Genomic DNA, 21888 nt, shown 5'->3' with positions numbered 1-21888 from the left:
GTCATGTGATCCTCCATAGAAGACTCTTCCATGATCTCATGTAAACTAGGATTTTTGGAAGTTTTTTCTAATGATTTTTTTAAAATCAAACCATACATGTGTGTTCTACATGCTTCATTTTTTAAGAATTAGCCCAGGGATTGTGCAATTATGACATGTAGATAGGTTTTTATAAGGTTTGAAAATCAATGTCTCAAATTTGGTGTAAATATTTAAGCCTCAAAAAATCATAATTTTTATTTAAAAAAACACAATTTAAGTGTTTATTTATAGCAAATGGGTCATGTTGAACACATCTACAGAGTCAGATTTGAAAAAAAAGTGTGAAAAATGTCCAGTTCATATGCAACATGAATATTTGCATTACCCCATATAAAGTATATATGATTAGCTAGTTGATGCAAATAAAGTATTGTCTTTCTCCATCCCACTTCAATTCCATGTTAGATCAGATTGAATACTGCTTAGGTCCAAACCACATCCGACTTGTTTATGTCACCTACTTCCAGAGCCTTCGGGCGAAGATGGCCACAGAGTAGTGTGCTTCTTCACAATCATCGGTGAGATGCCAGACGAGGATATGGTCGAGAAGCTCATGGCAACCGGCGAGTGCGAGAACTTCTTACATAAGGCTATGCAAGACCAAGGCAGGGGGCAGATCATGGACACCATATTAGAGATACAGGAGAGACACGACATTGTGAAGGAGATAGAGAAGAGCTTGTTGGACTTGCCTCAGGTGTTTCTAGACATGGCCGCACAGGTGGAGGCACATGGCCAACACCTTAATGACATAAAAAAAACATAAAAAACAACATATATATACATACAAAAAGAGGGAAAACACAATGGGTCATCAGAATCAGGTGACCCCTATTCTTAAATAAAAAAAATCTAGGGTAGGAAGAAGTTTCGAGGCTACCGTTTTCCTCTTTCCATCGACGTCGCGTCTTCCACTACTGCAACGTGAGTGAAGACGCACTGGCAACCCTTCGTCAGCCCTCTGGTATGGGGGTTATTTTTTTTTTCTTTCATCGTTGGCTCATCACTGTAGCCATTATCGTCATTGACTCGTCGGCATCTTCCTCGCCATCTGATTTTTTTTTTACAGAACCACCAAAAGCTTTCTCGCGAAGCTTCTGTTTTTTCTAGAAATGCCGTGCCTCTATACGGTTTAACATGTGATATTATATCTTTGCTCCTGGTCTTTTTCGGTAATTCTGGTCATATTCTTACCAGGTTATAGTACTTTTTACCTCTGGTCTTTTTTAATATTACCGGTCAAGCCCATGCACAGTCAAGTTATAAGTTTGTTCATGCTCTTTGATGTTAATGCTTGTTTTATCCTGCTATAATTAAATTATTGTTTTGCCCTTGTTCTTTATTATTTTTTATGTCTGTATCCCTCAATTACAAAATAGGTCCTTAATTTTTTGGTAATTTCTTAAAAATGCCTGAACTTTGAAATATATCTAAAATAAGCTACATTTTTTATTCTTTATAGAAAACCCCCTGAATTTGTTTTTAAGTCCCATTTTTTGAGGGTTCAAATTTTTTTTATAGTACTCTTCTTTGACTTTTTTGAAATTATAGAAAAGTGCTCAGAGATTGTAGATTGACTCATTTTTAGTTGAAAAAACAAGAACTTGATTGTCATATATTTTTTTTAGTATTTGCATGACACAATAAGTTTGATATCATGAATTTGCTGATTATGAACATGATATTTTATGAGTTGATGGCTAATATTCTCTTATTTATCTACTTGTTGAATGTTGAACTTATATTTATCATGTTTGGCCATCATAAAATACCTAAATTCAAAAAAATGCCAAGTGTGGCTTATGTAACTGAAGTGGCCAAAACTGATAAACTTAATGAAATCAATTTTCATATTTGGAAGATGAGGATTCTTCTTGTTTTGACCTTAGAAGGTATTGAGAATGTCCTCACTACTTAAATGAGGGACCTTGGTAACGAAGCTATCGAAGAAGACAAAATAACTTTTTTCAAATATGAACGAGATAACATGTTGGCTAAAACCATTATACTTACCTACATGGATGAAGATATAATTAGGGTGTTTGAAGATTATCCTACAACAAAGTCAATGTTTGATGTTATTTCAAAAAAGTATGATACTACCTCTGAAACACGCATTCAATTGCTTTTAGCGAAATATAATTCTTCTAGGATGCAAGAAAATGATAATGTAGTTGATCACATGAACAAAATGCTATTAACGGCAAAGGATTTGTTGATAGTTGGAAATATAATTCCTGATCATGTGCAGATATCGACAATTCTGCACAGTTTCATATCTTCATAAAAGATGGTGCAAACTGTTCTTAAACTAAACTCAAAAAATCTATCTCTGGAAGAGCTTCCTGCCCAATTTAAAATTGAGTAGAAACATATAAAATAGGATAAGAAAAGTAAATTACGTTTTTTAAAAGATGCTCCCAACTACAGTGATAGCCCTTCTAGACGCCCACATTTTAAAAGAATTTTTTTAAAGGTAATGACAAATTTGATTAAAGAAAAGGTCCAACATTCTGCATGCCATAGACAGTCGCCTCCCAGGTAAAGTGCTTCAAGTGTGAAAAAACTAGACACTTCAAAAAAGATTGTTAGTCAGACGAACAACAATAATGACAGGAACTACAAAAAATGGGCAGCAAAAAGATAGGCATGATCTAATTTGTGTGATATCAAAATGCTCTTATGCGGACCAGGTTCTTTCTGGATGGTGGGTGGACTCTGGGATGGCACGTGATATAGCAATGAGCAAGGAAGGAATGGTGGACATGATCGAATATAAACCTCGTGAACATCAGGTGTATATGTGCAACAACATCAACTCTGATGTTATGGGTATCCAGACTTATCACATTGAAACCTCTAAAAACAATGTTTTGTTGTCAAATGTCATGTTTGTACCATCCATGAGATGCAATCTAGTATCTGTTTCAGCCTTGTTTGCCAAGGATTTTGAAGTTAGATTTTTACCAAGAAAGGTTATTATGGGGAATTATGGTCAAGTCCTATTTGATGGAGTTTTTAATAAACAAGAGGGTCTGTTCAAAATTTATGATTCTGATTTGAATAATTTTTTTTTTTTATTTCTACTTATATTGGCATTGTCTTTAATGTGGATGTAAATGTCTGGCACCAAAGACTTGTATATATTAACTTAAAGAAAATGAAGAAACTTGTTGAATTAAATCTAATATCAGACTTTAATAAATTTTCATTTCATAGATGTGAACCCTGTATTTATAAAAAATGATAAGAAAACCTTTATCACATAATGTAATTAGAGCATCTAAATTGTTGAAAGTCATACACACTCACATTTGTGGCCCCTTCAGGACTCTAACACATAAAGGAATACAATTTTTATATCTTTTATTGATGACGTTTCTAGATATAATTATGTTTACCTTATAACTTATAAGTATGAAGCATTAGACAAATTTAAAGAATATTGTGAAGAAGTCAAAAACCAACTTGGTAGAAAAATTAAAGTTTTACGGTTTTATCGAGGAAAATAATATGCCTCAAATGAATTTTCTAAATATTGTAAGGCTAATGAGATCAGACCTCAAACTACCTGAAAGATTCAATAGGATCCTTCTCGACATGGTTAGATGCATGTTATCTAATGATTCATTACCTAAAATATTTTGGGATAAAGAAATACATACAACAACATATGTTTTAAATAGGGTTCTTTGTAAAGCTATTGTCTTTACACCTTATAAATCATGGACAGAAAGAAAACCTAACCTAAGCCACCTTCGAAAATGGGGTTCAATGGGTCATATAAAGGTTATAGAGTGATCTAGAGATAAATTTGATACCAGATCTATAAGGTGTATCTTTATTGGATGTCCCAAATGATCCGAAGGTTATATATTTTACCATCCAAATATGGGTTTAATCGAAAGCATAGATGTTATCTTCTTGAAAGATCAAAACATGGAAGAAATTGTTCCTAAAATAAATAGAGACAATCATCTTAATTTATGTTATAATTCTGATGACTCGCAAGAACATTTAAGAAGTGACGAACCCTCAGCAAATTCTTCATTTTCTTCTCATCAGTCTCAGGTTGGGTATAAAAAGTCTAGAGCTCTTCCATATTACTTAGATGAGTATTATGTCTACCTATCGAAGTAACTGTATTATGCTTTAGACATAGATGACATGAAAGATAACCTATCATATAGTGAGACAATAAATTCACGTGAGTCAACAGACTGAGTAAAAGCCATGGATGAGGAATTTGAGCCCATTGATTAAAATCAAGTCTGAAAATTGACTAATTTACCTAAAAAAAAGTCATTGGATCTAAATAGATTTTAAAGAAGAAATTCAAGTTCGATGGTAGTATTGATAAATTTAAAGCAAGGTTAGTAGTTAAGGGTTTTCCTTAGAAAGAAGGATTAGATTATGTTGACACATATTCACCTGTTGCAAAATTTGCCTCGTTAAGGATAATTCTCACTATCGTAGCTTACTACGACCTAGATTTACATCAAATGAATGTTAAAACCGCTTTTCCTAATGGTGAGCTTAAGAAAACCATTTTCATGAAATAACTTAAAGGGTATATAATAAAATGTAAAGAAAATAAAGTATAATACAGACTCAAGCAATCACCACGTCAGTGATACTTAAAGTTTTATAAGACAATTAAATCATTCGAGTTTGTGACAAATAAATTTGACCATTGTGTTTATGTCTAAAAAAGTGAGAGTAAATTTGTTATTCTCTCACTATATATGAATAACATTCTTTTGACTAAAAACCACAATGATGTGATTGTCAAAATAAAGTCATGGTTAAATTCTCAATTCAAGACGAAAGATATGGGAGAAGTATCCTATGTTCTTGAAATTAAAATCACTCAAGGTAGCAACTCTAAACTTTTAAGCTTGAATCAAGAAAGCTATATAAATCATATACTAAAAAAACTTAAAATGAGTGATTGCAAGCTTGTTAGAATACCTATAGTAAAAGGTGTCAAATCGAGTAAGAATGATAGTCCTGGTGATAGACAAGAAAGACTGGATATTTCTTATACACAAGTTGTTGAAAGCTTGATATACGCTATGCTATGCACAAGGTCTAATATCAGTTTTATTGTTGGCCTCGTTAGTCGCTACCGAAGTAATTCTAGTTGATCTCACTAGAAAGCAGTAAAAAGAATATTTTGATATTTAAAAGAGACTATAAACTTGAAATTACGCTGATGCTTTATAATTAACTGAGTATGCTGATGTTGACTTTGCAAGCAACAGAGATAATAGTAAATCCGCTTCTGGATATATTTTTCGCCTTGAAGAAAGCATAGTTTTTTGGTCTTGCAAGAAACAAGGTTGCATAGCTCAGTATACTCAAAAAGCAGAATATATTGCATGAAATGCAATTGTCACATATGTCGTTTGGATAAGTTGCTTCATTAATGATTTGAAGCAAGATATAACCAATGGGTTAGTCCAAATTTATTGTGATAACCAGGTTGTCATCTCTCTTACGAAGAGTGGAGCGAACAATTCTAAAAGTAAACATATAATGGTAAAGTACCTAAAAAATCAAGAAAGATGTTATGGATAATCTTTTGATGAATTTGGGGGCAAGGGGTAAGTGTAATGTTCCTAAAAAATCTAACATTTTAAAACTTTTCCCAAAACCCAAAATTCTCAGAAAATCTAAAAATTTTCATTTATTATAAAGTTTTACATGACTCTTAAAAGTAATGTATTAACGAGTTCATTTAGGGTAACGTTCAAGCTGTTTCAAATACTAGACGGCCTACATAAGTGTAAGCGTAAGCATATATTAGCCTCCCAATATCAGATACAATATGAAACCATTTGTAGGCCCAACTCGACTGATGTTATTACTCTAAGAGAACTCACATATAAAAATAAAGAAGACAAAATTTATTTAAAGATTAAGACAGTTGAGGAGTTATGTAAAAGTTGAGATTTGCAATCATATTTTAATTATTGCTTGAAAGAAAAGACAACATCCATGAGTTTATCTCATTCTTTAATATTTATAAGTCATTAAAATGGTAATGATCTAGAACAAAAGTTTAATGTTTAAAGTCTAAAAAAGAATAAAGTTTGGATTTCCTCTCAGGGATTGTAATGGGTAATAGAGTTTTTCTGAGTATGCAGCAACCCATCGTTCACTCTAATCTTCAAGTATGATATTTGTAATGTGATGAAACATTAATAATGTGCTCGTAGAAACCCCAAAACCAAACTTGAAGAATACAAATTAAGTTTGTAATGGTGTAATTCTCATCGTTTATAATATGAGGGTTAAGGGAATTTACATCATAGCAATCACTCATATTTCATACATTCATGCATTTGTGACATTCATTTATTTATTCTCATGGTATTAATTTATTCTCATGACATTTATTCATTCATTCACATTCATAACATTTATTCGCATAAATGAATAATCATCAAGCAATTAGCATATAATTGCATAAAGTAAATAGGTCAAATCTCATTGAGCATATCTAACGTGAAACACATACACATGTTTTTCAAATAAGTCAGGCATAAGAGTCACTCTCAAACATAACATATACAATTATAAAGTTGCATATGACAAACATGTCAAAATTATATTCGACCATTCCAGCATACTTTATACATGTATGTTTTCAAGTACGTAAAAATGCAAGTCTATGAAAAATAAAAACATTCACATTATTTTCTTAAATGAGCATAAACATAATCATTTCATGACTATAATATGCATTCCTACATTTATGTAAACAATGGGTCAGTTCTTAGGACCATTTATAAACTTTGCATTTTATCATATGGAAAATAGGTCATTTCTCTCGACCTTTCCCGTGTGTCACACATTCATGTAACTCATGTGCATATCTATCAAGTTCATGATTTTAATTATTATGTCAATCACATGACCCTATACATGTCATTTTCATTCACATATATGCTCATATGCAATGATATATGTAAACATTAAAAATTATACATGTCTACTTCTATATATTTATGTACTTGATATTGTAATTCTATGAATCTAATGCATTATTTTTCTTTATTATTTTAAACTCATCTGGTATAATAAATGGTATAGCTGCGCAAAAATAATCATAGGAGTATTTATTATTCTATATACTTTATTTTTCTCGCTTATGACTTTACTAGGTCTATCACAGGCGATCAATCCTATAATGCAATGATTGAGAGATAGATACAAAGTTCTTGTACTAGCATATGTCCGTGTATGTCACCCGAGCTAAAAATAAAAGGAACATTTTTTCTTATTCTGCAAAGTTTATGCCCCTACCCTGTGAATCTTTGGGTGAGCTTGTCCCCATAATCTACATGGGGCAAGGATAAGACACATGTAATCTTCCAACATCATAATACCCTACGAGGTTTGTACCATCTTTCTATCTTTAAGGCATACATGAGATCAGAATGAACTCAACTATCTCTAAGACCCAATTTCACTGGCACCTTATTTAGACCCGTGGTCATAGGATTATCTTTTATTAAAGTCATAGGTCACATTTCAGTGTCATTGTCTCACAGAATAACCCTCTCGTGCCCTTACATATTATTCATGTCATATTTAATTTATTTCATTATGCATGATACATGACTCATTCAAATATGCTTTGATGCATGATATATGTCATTTTTTATTCTTACCCCTACACATGAATCATTCAATTAAAATCCATATGCATAATACATTCATCACATACATGACATGCTTCACATACAAATATTACACAAACATTTAATTCATCCATGCATTCATATACCTGCAAAAGCACTTCATATTTTGCTATCTAAAATCATTTCAAGCATGATCTCCTGAACCTCGATAAAATAATACTTCTATTTGCTTACATTCAAATCATGCTCAACATTATCTCCAAACTTTAATCAATATATTGCATGATGCTTTGCATTATTTTCACTTACTATAGGTAATTACCCAATTTTCATAAATCATTACATATTTAATGTGCTTTGGCTTTTAGTCGCTTGTAATACTTAACATTAAGTATAATTTTCTTTGTGGTACTTGCATGACTATTTATATATTCACAAGGTGCATACATTTAAGCATTCATATAATTGTAAACTGAATTGACATGTGCCTCTATGCACTTTCAATTGCAAATATAAACAATACATGAGTACGTGAACAAAGCTACATTGACGATGTGCGTGTTAACATAGTTAACTATGCACATTCGTACTTGCTTGCATGCATTTTTATGATGTATTTCATACATAATCATACTCATGATGTAATTATGTATAAAAACCTCTTCAAAACCGATTTTCAAATACACATGATTTATATTTGAAAATTGATTTTAAATCACGTTTGAAAACACTTTTAATTTTGAAAAATTTGCTTTCTTAAGCATTTTACCGAACACTTAGTGTGCAACACAATTTCCAAAACATAAACTGGATTTTCAGAATTCTAAATAAGTATTACAAATTAAGTAAACTAATTTAATCATTCTTATTACATGTTTAGTATACAAAATAATTAGATTATAGCATAATCACTTAATTAGGTACCTAGTTTGCTAACACGATGCTACGCTACATGAATCAATCAACATAACCCTAAAAGACACTAGATTGTGATCAAACAACCTAGTTAAGCATTCAACAATTTCAGTTTATGAATCCTATCTTTGTAGACACAAAAATATAATGTTGCAAAACCCAAAAAGCTAAGTGGTTTCACGAAAACTCCAACGAATTGCCGCTTTGGTAATTCATCGAATACTTGGTGTGTGCATTCACCACTAAGGGGAAAACAACAAGTAGGGCTCTACTAGAGCACACTCTCGCTAATGGAGAGTGTACTATAGGACTCTACTAAGATTGATAAAATGTTGAGAAGCGAATCCGCACTTGAATCAACACCGAACAAAGATCGAGTAGGATGATTTTCTCAAAATCAACCCAAATAACTTCACCAATGGCAACACACGACTGAACCTCAGTGGCTAGATGACCTCCACATTTTGCACACATCCCAAGATGTCTGCTATATTGTTGCATAGTTCTCGAGGCACCCAATTCTCAATAAGAACTTGATTTCCTTAGGGAATTCAATTGAAAAACAAGTAAATGGAAGAGAAAAGGAATGGTGTGAATGAAGATGGTGTTGCTCTACATAGAACACAGCATAAATCACGTGGGCATCATTCTTAATGCTTCACAAAAATTGAGAAATCCTACTTTAGAGGGATCAACTAGAAGGGAGAATGCTCAAAAAGCGAGAATCGATGGCTAAGATGATGGAGGAGAAATACATATCTCTACATGTCGAAGGGGTTGTGGGTGGCGCATATCCCCAAGCACAACATGCATGAATCCCAATGCTAGTCGGATAAGGTAGAAGAAGAGGAGAGAAATGGTTTTTTCTCAAGGCCAAAAGGAAAATGAGAGAGGGAATAGGGGTTGTCGACTAATGGGATGAGAAAGAAAAAAAAAGGAGGGGGTTGGGAGTCCTAGTGAACCCCACCAAGCCTCACATTAGTCTGCCTATGCACCCCTTCTAAACTGGATCCAATTTGGGTCTGGTTTACTCTTAACCCTAAATCAGGCTATATAGGAAAAATAAAAAACTATAAAAAAATAATAACAATATTATTTTCATATCTATACATGACATTGCAATTCAAAAATAAAAATAAATGTAAATCTCATTAATCATTAAAAATCAATAAGAACTCAAATTTGGGTCAACCCATTGGGTCCAAACCCATATGGACTATGGGTCCATAACGGAAGTTTGGTGTTACTACATAAAATCATGAACTTTGCTAGATTAATGCAAATTTATTATAATCTTATTAAATTATTGTTTTAGATATTCTTGAATTAGTCAATATCAATATTTTAAATACTCAAATTATTTTTGACCAAAATACTTTTTTGATAAAATTTCTTTCATCAGCTATCAAGATACATTTAGTTAAGCTCAAAACTCTTTAAAAACCCATTGATAAATCTAAGACACACTTAAATCTATAGTTTTAATTATAAATTAACTTTTTTTAATAGTTATTTGTTTGAAATAATTATAAAATACTCATTATACCCTTATTGGCCATAAATGAGTAAATGAACACAAAATTCATCTAAAAGCTAAATTTAAAAGCCAAAAACAAATTTCTAGCTTGAAGATAAAGATGTTTACTTTATTTATTTACAATCCTAAAAAATTACAGGTTTTATAATAAGCCCATAGAGTTTTATGCCACCAAGACAGCACCCGTAAGTATGCCAGTCAAGGCCAGCTTGGCTAGGCCTCTGATGTTAGGGATGGTTTCTTCGTGTAAATATAAAAAATGTTTTAATGAAGATATAACCAAGCTCACCTAATTTTTTGAAGTCAGTCATTGTACATGTATTTAGGCCAATCTTCAAAACTGTTTGGGTGCCTTGAATCCGGAGGTGCGTTGCGGCTTTCTCAACACCCACTCTTGTTTGAGATCATGACTTGTGGTTTCCTTAATATCCTCCTTTGTTTTAGAGCAAGAATACTGCTATAACAGTGTTTCCACGAAGAAGCTTGTTTACATGAAGAACCGAGAAACTACCCATCTGATCAATATTTTTAGATTATTTTATTTTAAATGTGTTTTGTTATTTCAAATAAATTATAAATTTTCATATTAAAATATTAAAAATTAATTTTTATTGGTAAAAATAAAAAATCATGTCCTAGTGTCCTGTTTTTTCAAAGAATTCTTGAATTTATGAGTTGAACCCGTGTTACAAGTCCTCGTATCCACGAATCTTTGTGACATAGTTCTAGATCTAAGTCCGATTCAAATCTCATAGTAAAGTTCATTTGCATGAAAAAAATAATGCCCTATGCATCCACTAAAAAGGGTGCTGAGCCTATTGTTTCTCAAGTTAAAATAAAAAGAGTCAGGTCAGTCCCAATTATGATCCAAACCCAAGAGTATATCTTCACCAGACTTTGATCCGAATCCAAATAAATCTTAATATGTTTGTCTGAGATCCAATCCACACTTTGGAATATACTATCTCGAACTGATAATATGGGTCAGAGCTTTGACCCATTTGCATCTCTCTCTCTCTCTCTCAATAAAAAGCTTCAAGTGGGTCTGTTTGGGCCGTATCTAGACCCAAAAATGGGTCCACGGCCGTTTTTGAAACCAGCTCCAGTCTAGCCATCATTTCTTCCAGATATTTGCCTAACCATAGCCACAAATATCGCCAAGATTTGGAAAATCTCGCGATATTATCGTAATATATTCACAAAACACAAAAACCTCGATAATATTGCGAGATTTTTCCAAATCAGGCATATTTCAAATATATTGTGACATTATTGCAAGTTCATAACTCTTTTAATGTGATGTCTAAACTCGCAATTATGAAAGAAGTTAGAACCTCAATTTTCCTGATTCTTTAAACAAAATAAAATTTTTTAATTTATCGCCAGATTTTCCATTTTGAGAAATCCCACGTTTTTTTTCAGTGTTTTTCCTACGTTCATGAACCAATAATGGAGTTTTAAGGTCTATGGTAAGTAGTACCCAAATCCAGAACCCAAGTGCATCCGAACCGAATCCGAACTTGAATGAGTCTCCAAAATGAACAAAGTGCAAACATCCCAAACCACCCGGGGCTGGCCACCCTTCTTCGTTGCCAAAACCCGCGTTTGGGAAACTCTAAATTTCGTGAAATCCGTGAACTTTTCCCCCAAAAGAGCCCCGGTAGATCGGATCTCTCTCTCTCTCTCTCTCTCTCTCTCTCCCTGCAACTTCCCTCCTCCCACATGCCCTAGATCTCCACCCGGTGAAGCCCATCCGATGGACGAGAACTCTACCTCCAACCCTCCTCTAAACCCTTCCCTCCTCGCCACCAACGCCACCACCACCACCGTCAATCCCCTCCCCATCGCCTCGCCCACACCGTCGATCGACACCCCCAACCAGCAACAACAACAACAACAACAACAACAACAACAACAACAACAACAACAGCTCTCCCTCACCCAGAGCCAACTCCTCCTCGCCCAAGGCCAGCTCCCCACCAACCCAACCGACCCGACCCAGCAGCAGCAGATACTCTCGTCTCAGGCCTTCCAGGTCCAGCAGAGCCTCGCCTCGCCGCAGCCCGCTGGCGCCCATCTCCAGCGCACCGCGTCGTCGTCGCTGTCGCGGATGAACCTCGCCGCCGCGCAGTACGGGATGCGGCAGGGGATCTACGGGCAGCAGCAGGCGATGGGCATGAACCTCGCGCCGCACCTCCAGCAGCAGGCGGCCGCTGTCGCGGGCGGGGGCCTGTCGCGGTCCGCGATGATCGGCCAGGCTCACCTTTCGATGCTTCCCGGGCAATCCACGCAGTTCACCAATTTGCAGTCGCAGCTGCTCTCTCAGGTATACCCTTTTTTCCCCACCCCTGTGGTTGCTCTTGGATCGTGTTAGATTTCGATAATTACGTGTTCGTCGGTCGATAATTACGTGTTCCACTTGTGATTCGGCCAGTAGAGTGATCGTGATTGCGTGCTTTCTTGTTCGATTTGAGTCCAATTCTTGATGTTTGTAATATCTTCAGCATCTCCCTTGTAGTTGCCCTCATCCTCTTTCAGCTTCCTGTTAATTGCTTTCTTGTTTATGTTTATTCCTTTGCCCTAATTCCTTTTATGATTCTTGTGCATCTTGTTATTCATTTTTTTTTTACTTTTTTATTATTTGATTTCTTGTTTATGTCACTCATTTGCCCTAATTCCTTCTCTATTGCTTGTTTAGGTTTTATGTTTATGATTTATGAGTTCATTGAATCAATGCCATTAAATGTGTTTTTTTTTTAATTTTTTCATTAGGTTGAAATGTTATAAAACATGTTTGAATTTGAGTTGAGGGAAATGATGCATTACGTCTGCAAGATCAACATGGGTGATATTGGTCTTAGTAGTATGTCCTTTTTGATCCAGTTTAAACCAATTTTCTCATTTTTATTGATTTTGGTATGTTGGTAGGACCCACCCTTTTGCATCTCATCACTATTGGAAGGCCTTGGCCTCCCTTGCCTATCGGAGTCTGGTCCAGAGGGATTCCATCCACTAGGCACCTTCCACTATTTTAGATAGTATTTATGGTCCTACCTTTTACTTAGCAACTGCCTTTCATGGTTTTCATGTGACAATAGGACTCTCCTCGACCGATTCTTCGGAATAGGGCATGTCTAGTGGAGAGCTCTATTGAGTGGAAAATGCAGAGCGTAGGAACGTGCAATATGCATTGGCTTGATGAGTGATGTGCGGTGGTAGCATGGCATGCGATAGGCAACAACATCGTCGTTGGTGCGACGGTGTGTGGCGGCATAGACGTGGAGCGTTGTTTGGTTAAACAGTGTCAGCGGATCAAAGGATGTTGCCTTTCGGGATTTGATTAAGGACCTTTCGACCTGGATGAGTTTTTCATTCGTAGCATTTGGATGCACGGGGTACGTATGGGTTAGAGCTAATTCCCTCAGGGATCACCTTAGGTGGTTCCAATCAAGTATGATGCCTCGGAGTTAAGCGAGTGAATGCCTAGGGGTTGGCGAACGAGTCTGGGTGGTGCTCTTCGCCATGCCATACAATCATCAACTGATTTTCGGACTGAGGGTCGCAAGGCCTTGTCCCTTTTGTGGCGAGGTTATGCTTTGGAGTGCCCATGGAGTCGCAATACGCTCCATGGCACATGAGGCTAAAACATCCGTTCGCTTGCTAGCTGGTATGTGATGACTATGCACATAAGGGGCATGAACCAGATAGAATACATATTTGGAGATGCGCTTGATCAACTTCTGTTAGGCTGCTGTGCACGAGGTGGTGGGCAGGTCCAATGGAATGATTTAGCACATAAAAAAGTATTGGTGCGCGACCTTTGGCCTTTAGGCTAGCCAGACTGGGTTGTTTGACGTGTCGCAGGTTTGTGAAAAATTCTATGCCTGTGACAAATTGGCATCAAAGCAGAAAGATTCACGAGATCTTGTTGTTCAATGAGTGTGACACTGAAGAAGGCAGTGATGGTTTGTTCTGTTTACTCGAATTTGCGCAGCTAAAGTGTAGTTGACCGAGTGCAGAAGCAAGTTGTTGATAGGGTGGTATAGGTCATCTTGTTGATGGTAAGCAGAAGTGTAAGGTTGTTGTTCAGTTGGCTAAGATAATATGGATAAGCCAAATATTCCTACTGGTTGTGCGTCAGGCTCGCAGGTGGAGCGTGACGTTTGCCTTGTACATGTAGAGAATGCACGTTGGATTTGGCTGGATAGATTTGCACCTTTGAGATGTTAGACTCAATTCAACTTTTATGTTTTCTCTCGAGATTGTGGGTTAGCGGAGTGCCTATCTTGAGCATAATACTTGTTGTTTTGGTCTCTTGAGTTTGGCAGTTCCTACGTGGATTGTGTGTGCGGAAAGAGTCATCGTTCGTAACTCGTTTGTTTGGTTCCTGCGGGAATGTGTTTGCTGGCTTAGGATGAGAGTTGCAGCGTGTTGGCTCTGGATGTGAGTTGCAACATTGGGCAGTGAGTTGCCCCTTGTGTGGACAAGTGACCAAAAAAACACTTTGAAAGACCGCTTTGGGGTGATACGCAAATAGGCGTTATCTACTTGAAGACTAGTTTGGACCATTGGAAAACCGCAAGTTAGTACTTTAAAGGAGTTGATATCACTGCGACATGCATTGGTGGTCGTGCTCTGTGAGAATTACGAAAGGATTGAAATTGCCTTTGTTGGGATTAGAAGGCGCCCCAACCATGAGCATGAAGACGACAAGTTTGCCGTGCAAGCGAGGATGATCCGCTTGTGTATGGGATAACACTGGGGCCCCACGAGCAAAGAATAATTGATGTTAATGGAGTGAAAGATTGTTGTCTAAGTGATTTGAGGCGCGTTGAGGAATGAGACTTAGCGTTCTAAAGGTTGCAGCGATGACGGATAAAAACCATAACAAGTTGAATAGGGTGAAGAAAAGAAGACCAAAGATAAGTGCAAAGGAAAACTGACATATTAGCAAATGTTGTGTTTTTACGTGCACCGACATTGTCGAGGACAACAATGGTTTGGGTGGGGGAGAATTGTTAAAATGTATACTCAAGAACATTATTGTAAGTATAAATATATATACTTATATAGATAGAGATACGTATACATATGTTATATGTATACGTATCTCTATATATAAGTATATATATTTATACATTTTTCTCTTTTTACCCGAAAAGGGTATTTTAGTCCTTTTACATTTTGCGCATATTCCATTTGGAATGTGCTGTAATTTCTCCTTTATTTTTACATTTCTTTTATTTTTTATTTTTCCTTTTTGTATTTACAAAAAGGTGCATTGGGGGTCTCCCCAATAGAGTCGTTGGGGAGCCCCCAACGGTCACAATTGTGACCGTTGGGAGCTCCCCAACGACTCCTTTGGGGAGCCCCCTTGCACCTCTCCTTTCTTGTATAAATAGGGGTGTTCCCTCTTGTTGTAGCACAAGCTTGAGAGTCTCAAGCTTGAGAGTCTCAAGCATTTGCTTTTATTTATGAAATACATGCATTATTGCATGTTTATTATTTATACGCTTTTTGCGTATTTTGTTCAAGTGTTGTGAGAGTGCTTTCGTGCACTTCTTTTATAAAGTATTTGTGCTTGTATGTGTATTATCTCTTCGTAGACAATTTTACATGGTATCAGAGCTCGGTTGGTGATTGAAGATCGTGGGATCCTCTTTTGTTCGAGTGCCTCGAAAACCGTGCCTTCGGATCTTTAGAGATTGAAGTGGTGGATCTTGCTTCTCAAATATTTTAGAAGGATCTTGTGCAAAGTAGAAGTTGAAACATTGTATTGGTACATCTTTTTTCTCCTTCTCTTTACGCCTTAATGGGTGAGAAAGTCTCACTTTGCCCTTGGCTTCAAGTTGAATGGGTCCAACTATCATATTTGGGCCGGGAATATGGAGGCCCACATAAAAGGAAAAGGATTGTGGGGTTATGTGCAAGGAACAATTTCGGAACCGGAACCCAAGATAACCGTAATAGACGGAAGTGAAATCAAGATTCTTGAGGGAGAGGAAATGATCAAAGCTCTTGAGGAATACTCCAAGAAACACGATGAATGGGAAATGAAGAACTTCAAGATTCTTTCTTGGTTCTTCGCATCCGTCGAAACAAAGATTAATGCCAACATTATCAAATTCAAAAGAGCATCGGAAGCTTGGCATTATCTCGAGAAAATGTATACATCAAGAGATCTATCCCATAAGTATTACCTTCAAAAGAAGGCCCTCTCCCTTACTCAAGGTGAAATGTCTATTAGGGAATATTTTGCCGATCTTTCCTCTATTTGGGATGAGCTCTCTATGCTTGAACCAAAATGGAGTGGAGAGGCAATTGAACTCCTCCACAAGCAACTTGAAGAAGATCGTTTCTTCAATTTTTTGAATGGGTTGAGACCGGAATTTGAGCAAATAAGGTCATCACTTCTATCCTCATTTACTCCTCCCTCTCTTGAAGATGTTCTCACCAAATTAAGTGGTGAGGAGACTCGTATGAGTTTATGTACACAAGGATCAAGTGTTCTTATGGTTCCTTGTAATCATGAAGAAAACAATGAGGTTAATGCCGTATCAAGACCCGGAAATAATGTAAAAACCTATCGTCCTCCTCATTTTAAATTCCAAAATCAAGGAGGAGATGGTGGACAAAGAGGAAAGAGGGACTATAGCAAGACTATATGTCATTTTTGTAAAGAACCGGGGCATATCAAGCCCGTATGTCCCAAATGGAAGAAGCTTCTCGCTATGGCCACCACCGGTGCACCACAAAAGGAAGATGCATCATCAAGTGGGTCACTCTCGTTGAACCAAATAATGGAAGCCCTTCAACCTCTTCTCAAGGGAGCTACATCCGGTGTCGCCGTGTCTACTTCTTCCATTCCAGGTAAAGTCTCTTGGCTTTTGGACTCAGGTGCATCTTTTCATATGTCCCCAAACATGCTCTCACTTTCCGATTATTCAAAAAATATTTCTCCATCCTTTGTTTCCACTGCGGATGGAACCTCTCTTGAAATTAAAGGAATAAGTAATTTTGAAACTCAAGATTTTTTTATTCCTAAAATTAGATTTATACCTAAACTTAACTTAAATCTTCTCTCTGTTTCTCAACTCTCGGACCATGGTTGTGATATTAAATTTTCATGTGATAAATGTTTAATACAGGATCGCCTGTTCGGGAAATTGATTGGGGAAGGCTTTAGAAAAGACGATTTATACTATATGGAATCTCTTCAAGTCCAAAATCCTTTTGTAATGTTGCCCGAAACAAAGATATAAATGTGTGGCACAAAAGACTTGATCATCCTAATATCACCAAGTTATCTTATTTACATTTTGCAAAGGACCTATGTAAAAGTTCTTTTTCTTGTAATGACTGTATTCTCGAAAAAATACAAAGTTTACCTTTTGAGCAAAGAACTATGTTCTCATCTAAACCCTTTGAAATTGTTCATTCCGATGTTTGGGGACCCGCACCTGTAGTCTCAAAAGGAGGCTTTTCTTACTATGTTATTTTTGTGGATGATTTCTCTAGATATTCATGGATCTTTTTTCTTAAATTCAAACAGGAAGTTTTCTCGTGCTTTAGAACCTTCCATTCAATGATCAAGAATCAATTTAATAGTAACATAAAGATTTTTAGAAGTGATTCTGGAGGAGAATATCTCTCCAACCAATTTAAAATATATCTTGAAGATCAAGGAATCATTCACCAAAGATCTTGTCCTAAAACCCCTCAACAGAATGGGTTGGCCGAAAGAAAACATAGGCATATCATCGAGACCACTAGAACCCTTCTTATTTCCCAAAACATTCCTAAAATTTTTTGGGCTGAAGCAGCTCTTGCTTCTGTTTATCTGATAAATCGCTTGCCTTCTAGAATATTAAGGAAAATATCCCCTTTTGAGATTTTATATAAACTCGAATCGGATTATAATAGGTTACAAGTCTTCGGGTGTAAGTGTTTTATACTTACAGATAAGAATGACAAACTCTCTCCCAAGGCTATTTCCTGCGCTTTTCTTGGATATTCTGAAACTCAAAAGGGATTTCGATGCTATGATCTTCGAGAAGATAAGCTATATGTCTCTAGAAATGTAACTTTTTTGGAAAATGAAAGTGGATTTGAAAAAAATGTTTCTCAACAAGAAAATTTTGATTATTCCTTTCTTTTTGACTTATTGTCTAGTAATGATGATACATCTAGTGATGCTGATGTATCATCAAACCATGATGAGAACATTGAGAGTAATGTCGAAGAGCATAACCAACAAGAAGGCAGGATTTCAAGTGATCCTATAACATACTCTCGTAGAAACCAAGACACCTTTAGAAGTGCTATTGATCAATATAGTGAACTTGTTCCTGTTCTCGATCACCGAAGATCAGAGAGGAATAGGAGACCTCCCACTCGTTTTGTCTCCTTTGATTCCTTTTCCCCCAGATATAGGGCTTGTCTTAGTGCCATTCATTCTTATTTTGAACCAAGAAATTTTGAAGAAGCAAAAACATGTATAGAATGGCAAGAAGCTATGCAAAATGAACTTAATGCTCTTAAAAGGGCTGAAACTTGGGATTTCCAAACTCTACCCATAGGAAAGAAAACTATAGGCTGTCGATGGGTTTTTAAGGTTAAAACTAAGAGCGACGGATCCCTTGAAAGGTATAAGGCTCGCTTAGTTGCAAAAGGGCATAGGCAAGAGTATGAAATTGATTATGAAGAAACTTTTGCTCCTGTAGCCCGAATGGTTACAGTTAGATGTCTTATCACTATTGCATCTATTAAAAATTGGAATATCTTTCAAATGGATGTAAAAAATGCCTTTTTAAATGGTGATCTTAATGAAGAAGTGTATATGGATGCTCCACCAGGCATGGAGATCCCTAAAGACAAAGTCCTTCGTCTTCGAAAGGCCCTTTATGGTTTGAAGCAGGCCCCCAAAGCCTGGTATGATAGATTCACCAGTGTAATGCTGAAAAATGGTTTCTCCTCCTGTTATACTGACACTGCTCTATTTACTAGAAAATCTAAGGCAGGGATTGTAATATTATTACTATATGTTGATGACATGTTAATTACAGGTGATGATGTTCAAGGAGTCAAGGGTATTAAGTCCGTCTTAACTTCAAAATTTGAGATGTCAGACTTGGGTTTTCTGACATATTTTCTTGGAATTGAGGTTGCCTATTCGCAACGTGGTTATTTTTTATCTCAGTCTAAGCTTGCTTGTGAGATTATTGACAGATCAGGAATTTCTGATGACAAAGTATGCGAAACCCCTGAAGTTGTGGGAGCAAAAATGAAGATTGACGACGGTATTCCTCTAATCGATCCTACTCCTTACAGACAGTTGGTAGGTTCTTTAATGTATCTCAGCATTACTCGACCCGATTTGTCACATGCTATACACATCGCCAGCTAGTTTCAGCATGCTCCTACAACCGTTCATATGAGTCCTGTGCTTCGCATCATCAGATATATGAAGGGAACGATGAATAAGGGAGTATTCCTATCCTCTTCTTCTGAATTAAAATTGCTTGCTTATACTGACTCAGATTGGGGAGGTGACCCTAGTAACCATCACTCCACCACTGGTTTTTGTATTTTCTTAGGAGAATCTTTGATCTCATGGCGATGTAAAAAGCAACAGAAGGTCTCCTTATCATCTACAGAAGCCGAATACAGAGCCATGGCATCTACCACCATGGAAATAATATGGATTCGACGTCTTTTGGAAGATATGGGAGTAGTTGTCAAAGAACCAACAAAGCTTTGCTGTGACAATAAAAGTGCAATCTACATTGCCAAGAACCACACATTTCACGAGCGAACAAAGCATATAGAGATGGACTGCCATTATGTCAGGGAAGAATACTTGAAGAAGGTCATTGATCTACCATACGTGACGTCTGAGTATCAACTTGCGGACTTCTTCACAAAAGCTCTTTGTTCGCCTAGATTTCATTTCCTTCTTGACAAACTTGCGGTTATCACACCGTAAGTTTGAGGGTGGGTGTTAAAATGTATACTCAAGAACATTATTGTAAGTATAAATATATATACTTATATACATAGAGATACATATACATATGTTATATGTATACGTATCTCTATATATAAGTATATATATTTATACATTTTTCTCTTTTTACTCGAAAAGGGTATTTTAGTCCTTTTACATTTTGCGCATATTCCATTTGGAATATGCTGTAAGTTTTCCTTTATTTTTACATTTCTTTTATTTTTTATTTTTCCTTTTTGTATTTACAAAAAGGTGCATTGGGGGTCTCCCCAATAGAGTCGTTGGGGAGCCCCCAACGGTCACAATTGTGACCGTTGGGAGCTCCCCAACGACTCCTTTGGGGAGCCCCCTTGCACCTCTCCTTTCTTGTATAAATAGGGGTGTTCCCCCTTGTTGTAGCACAAGCTTGAGAGTCTCAAGCATTTGCTTTTATTTATGAAATACATGCATTATTGCATGTTTATTATTTATACGCTTTTTGCGTATTTTGTTCAAGTGTTGTGAGAGTGCTTTCGTGCACTTCTTTTATAAAGTATTTGTGCTTGTATGTGTATTGTCTCTTCGTAGACAATTTTACAAGAATGTCTCAGACCGAGCCTTCAGAATGTGAGATGTGCAGTGTGGAGATCTATTGAGTGGAAAATGCATCGAGTGTAGGAACATGCGGTATGCATTGACTTGATCGGTGACATGTGGTGGTAGCATGACATGCGATAGACAACAATATTGTCGTTGGTGCGACGGTGTGGCGGTATAGACGTGTAACATTGTTTGGTTAAGCAGTGCCAGCGGATCTGAGGATGTTGCCTTTGAGGATTTGGTTAAGGACCTTTCGACTTGGATGAGTTTATCATGCGTAGCGTTAGGATGCACGAGAGTGCATGTGGATTGGGGTTAATTCTTTCATGAATCACTTTAGGTGGTTCTAATCGAGTATGATGACTGAGGGCTAGGCGAGTGAATGCCTAGAGGCCGACGAATGAGTCTGGGTGGTGCTCTTCGCTATAATATACAATCATTAACTGATCTTCAGACGGGAGGTCGTAAGGCCTTGTTCCTTCTGTGACGAGGTTATGCTTGGGCGTGTCCATGGAGTCGCGATACGTCCATGGCATGTGAGGCTAAGGCATCAATACACTTGCTAGCCAGTATGAGACTTGCTATGCAGACAAGTGGCATGAACTAAATAGAATACACATTTAGAGATGCGCTTGATTAGCTTTCGCTAGGCAGTTGTGCACGAGGTGGTGGTGTAAAGAGCCTAACATGCAATCAAGTTTCCAACTAACTTGATACTTCAAACATTCACAAGCATATGCTAACACAAAATAGCATTCAAGTATTCACACCACAAACGTGACAAGAGTGCTTCAAATACACTATTTCATTAATGAACATAAGCGAGTAAAAACCTTTTATTTTATGCATTTATAATGGGCTGAAGCCTTTATTTATAGAGGAAAACCATAGAGAGGGAGTCGTTGGGCTGTACCCAACGACTCTAATTAGAGCCGTTGGGTACAATCCCAATGTCTGTTACTATTTGGCAAACTGTATTAGTTGTACACACTCTTTGTCAGTTGCACACAGTCTGTCATTAACTGATGACAGACATAATAAGTAAAAAGAAACAGAAAAATAAAGCAAAAAGTAAAAAATAAAGAAAAGGAAAAAGATTACAAATATATATGTATGTACTTTAAATACATATTTTTATATATATATATATACTTATACAT

At 36.5% G+C, this 21888-nt stretch overlaps 1 protein-coding gene and 1 pseudogene across 4 annotated transcripts in view; both read left to right on the top strand.

Moving 5' to 3' along the window:
• The first annotated feature begins 565 nt into the window (after window positions 1–565).
• On the top strand, window positions 566–5359 carry LOC149821398 (syntaxin-124 pseudogene; annotated as a pseudogene).
• A 6354-nt stretch (window positions 5360–11713) lies between these two features.
• Window positions 11714–21888, top strand: part of LOC149821397 (transcription initiation factor TFIID subunit 12b-like) — a 63778-nt gene continuing 53603 nt past the window's right edge. For all 4 annotated transcript variants that reach the window (XR_016426501.1, XR_016426499.1, XR_016426498.1 and 1 more), the window contains exon 1: window positions 11714–12469. Coding sequence is in view for 1 of the 4 variants with exons in the window: in XM_089982734.1 (XP_089838860.1) it covers window positions 11900–12469 (570 nt within the window). In the remaining 3 variants the exon portion in view is untranslated. The remainder of the gene's footprint in view (window positions 12470–21888) is intronic.

This window comes from Nuphar pumila, chromosome 12 (assembly GCF_984573655.1).
Source record: "Nuphar pumila chromosome 12, dmNupPumi1.hap1.1, whole genome shotgun sequence".
Classification (NCBI taxonomy): Eukaryota; Viridiplantae; Streptophyta; class Magnoliopsida; order Nymphaeales; family Nymphaeaceae; genus Nuphar; species Nuphar pumila.
Note: the sequence above shows the minus strand (reverse complement) of the source record. Positions and strands in the feature narration are given on the sequence as shown.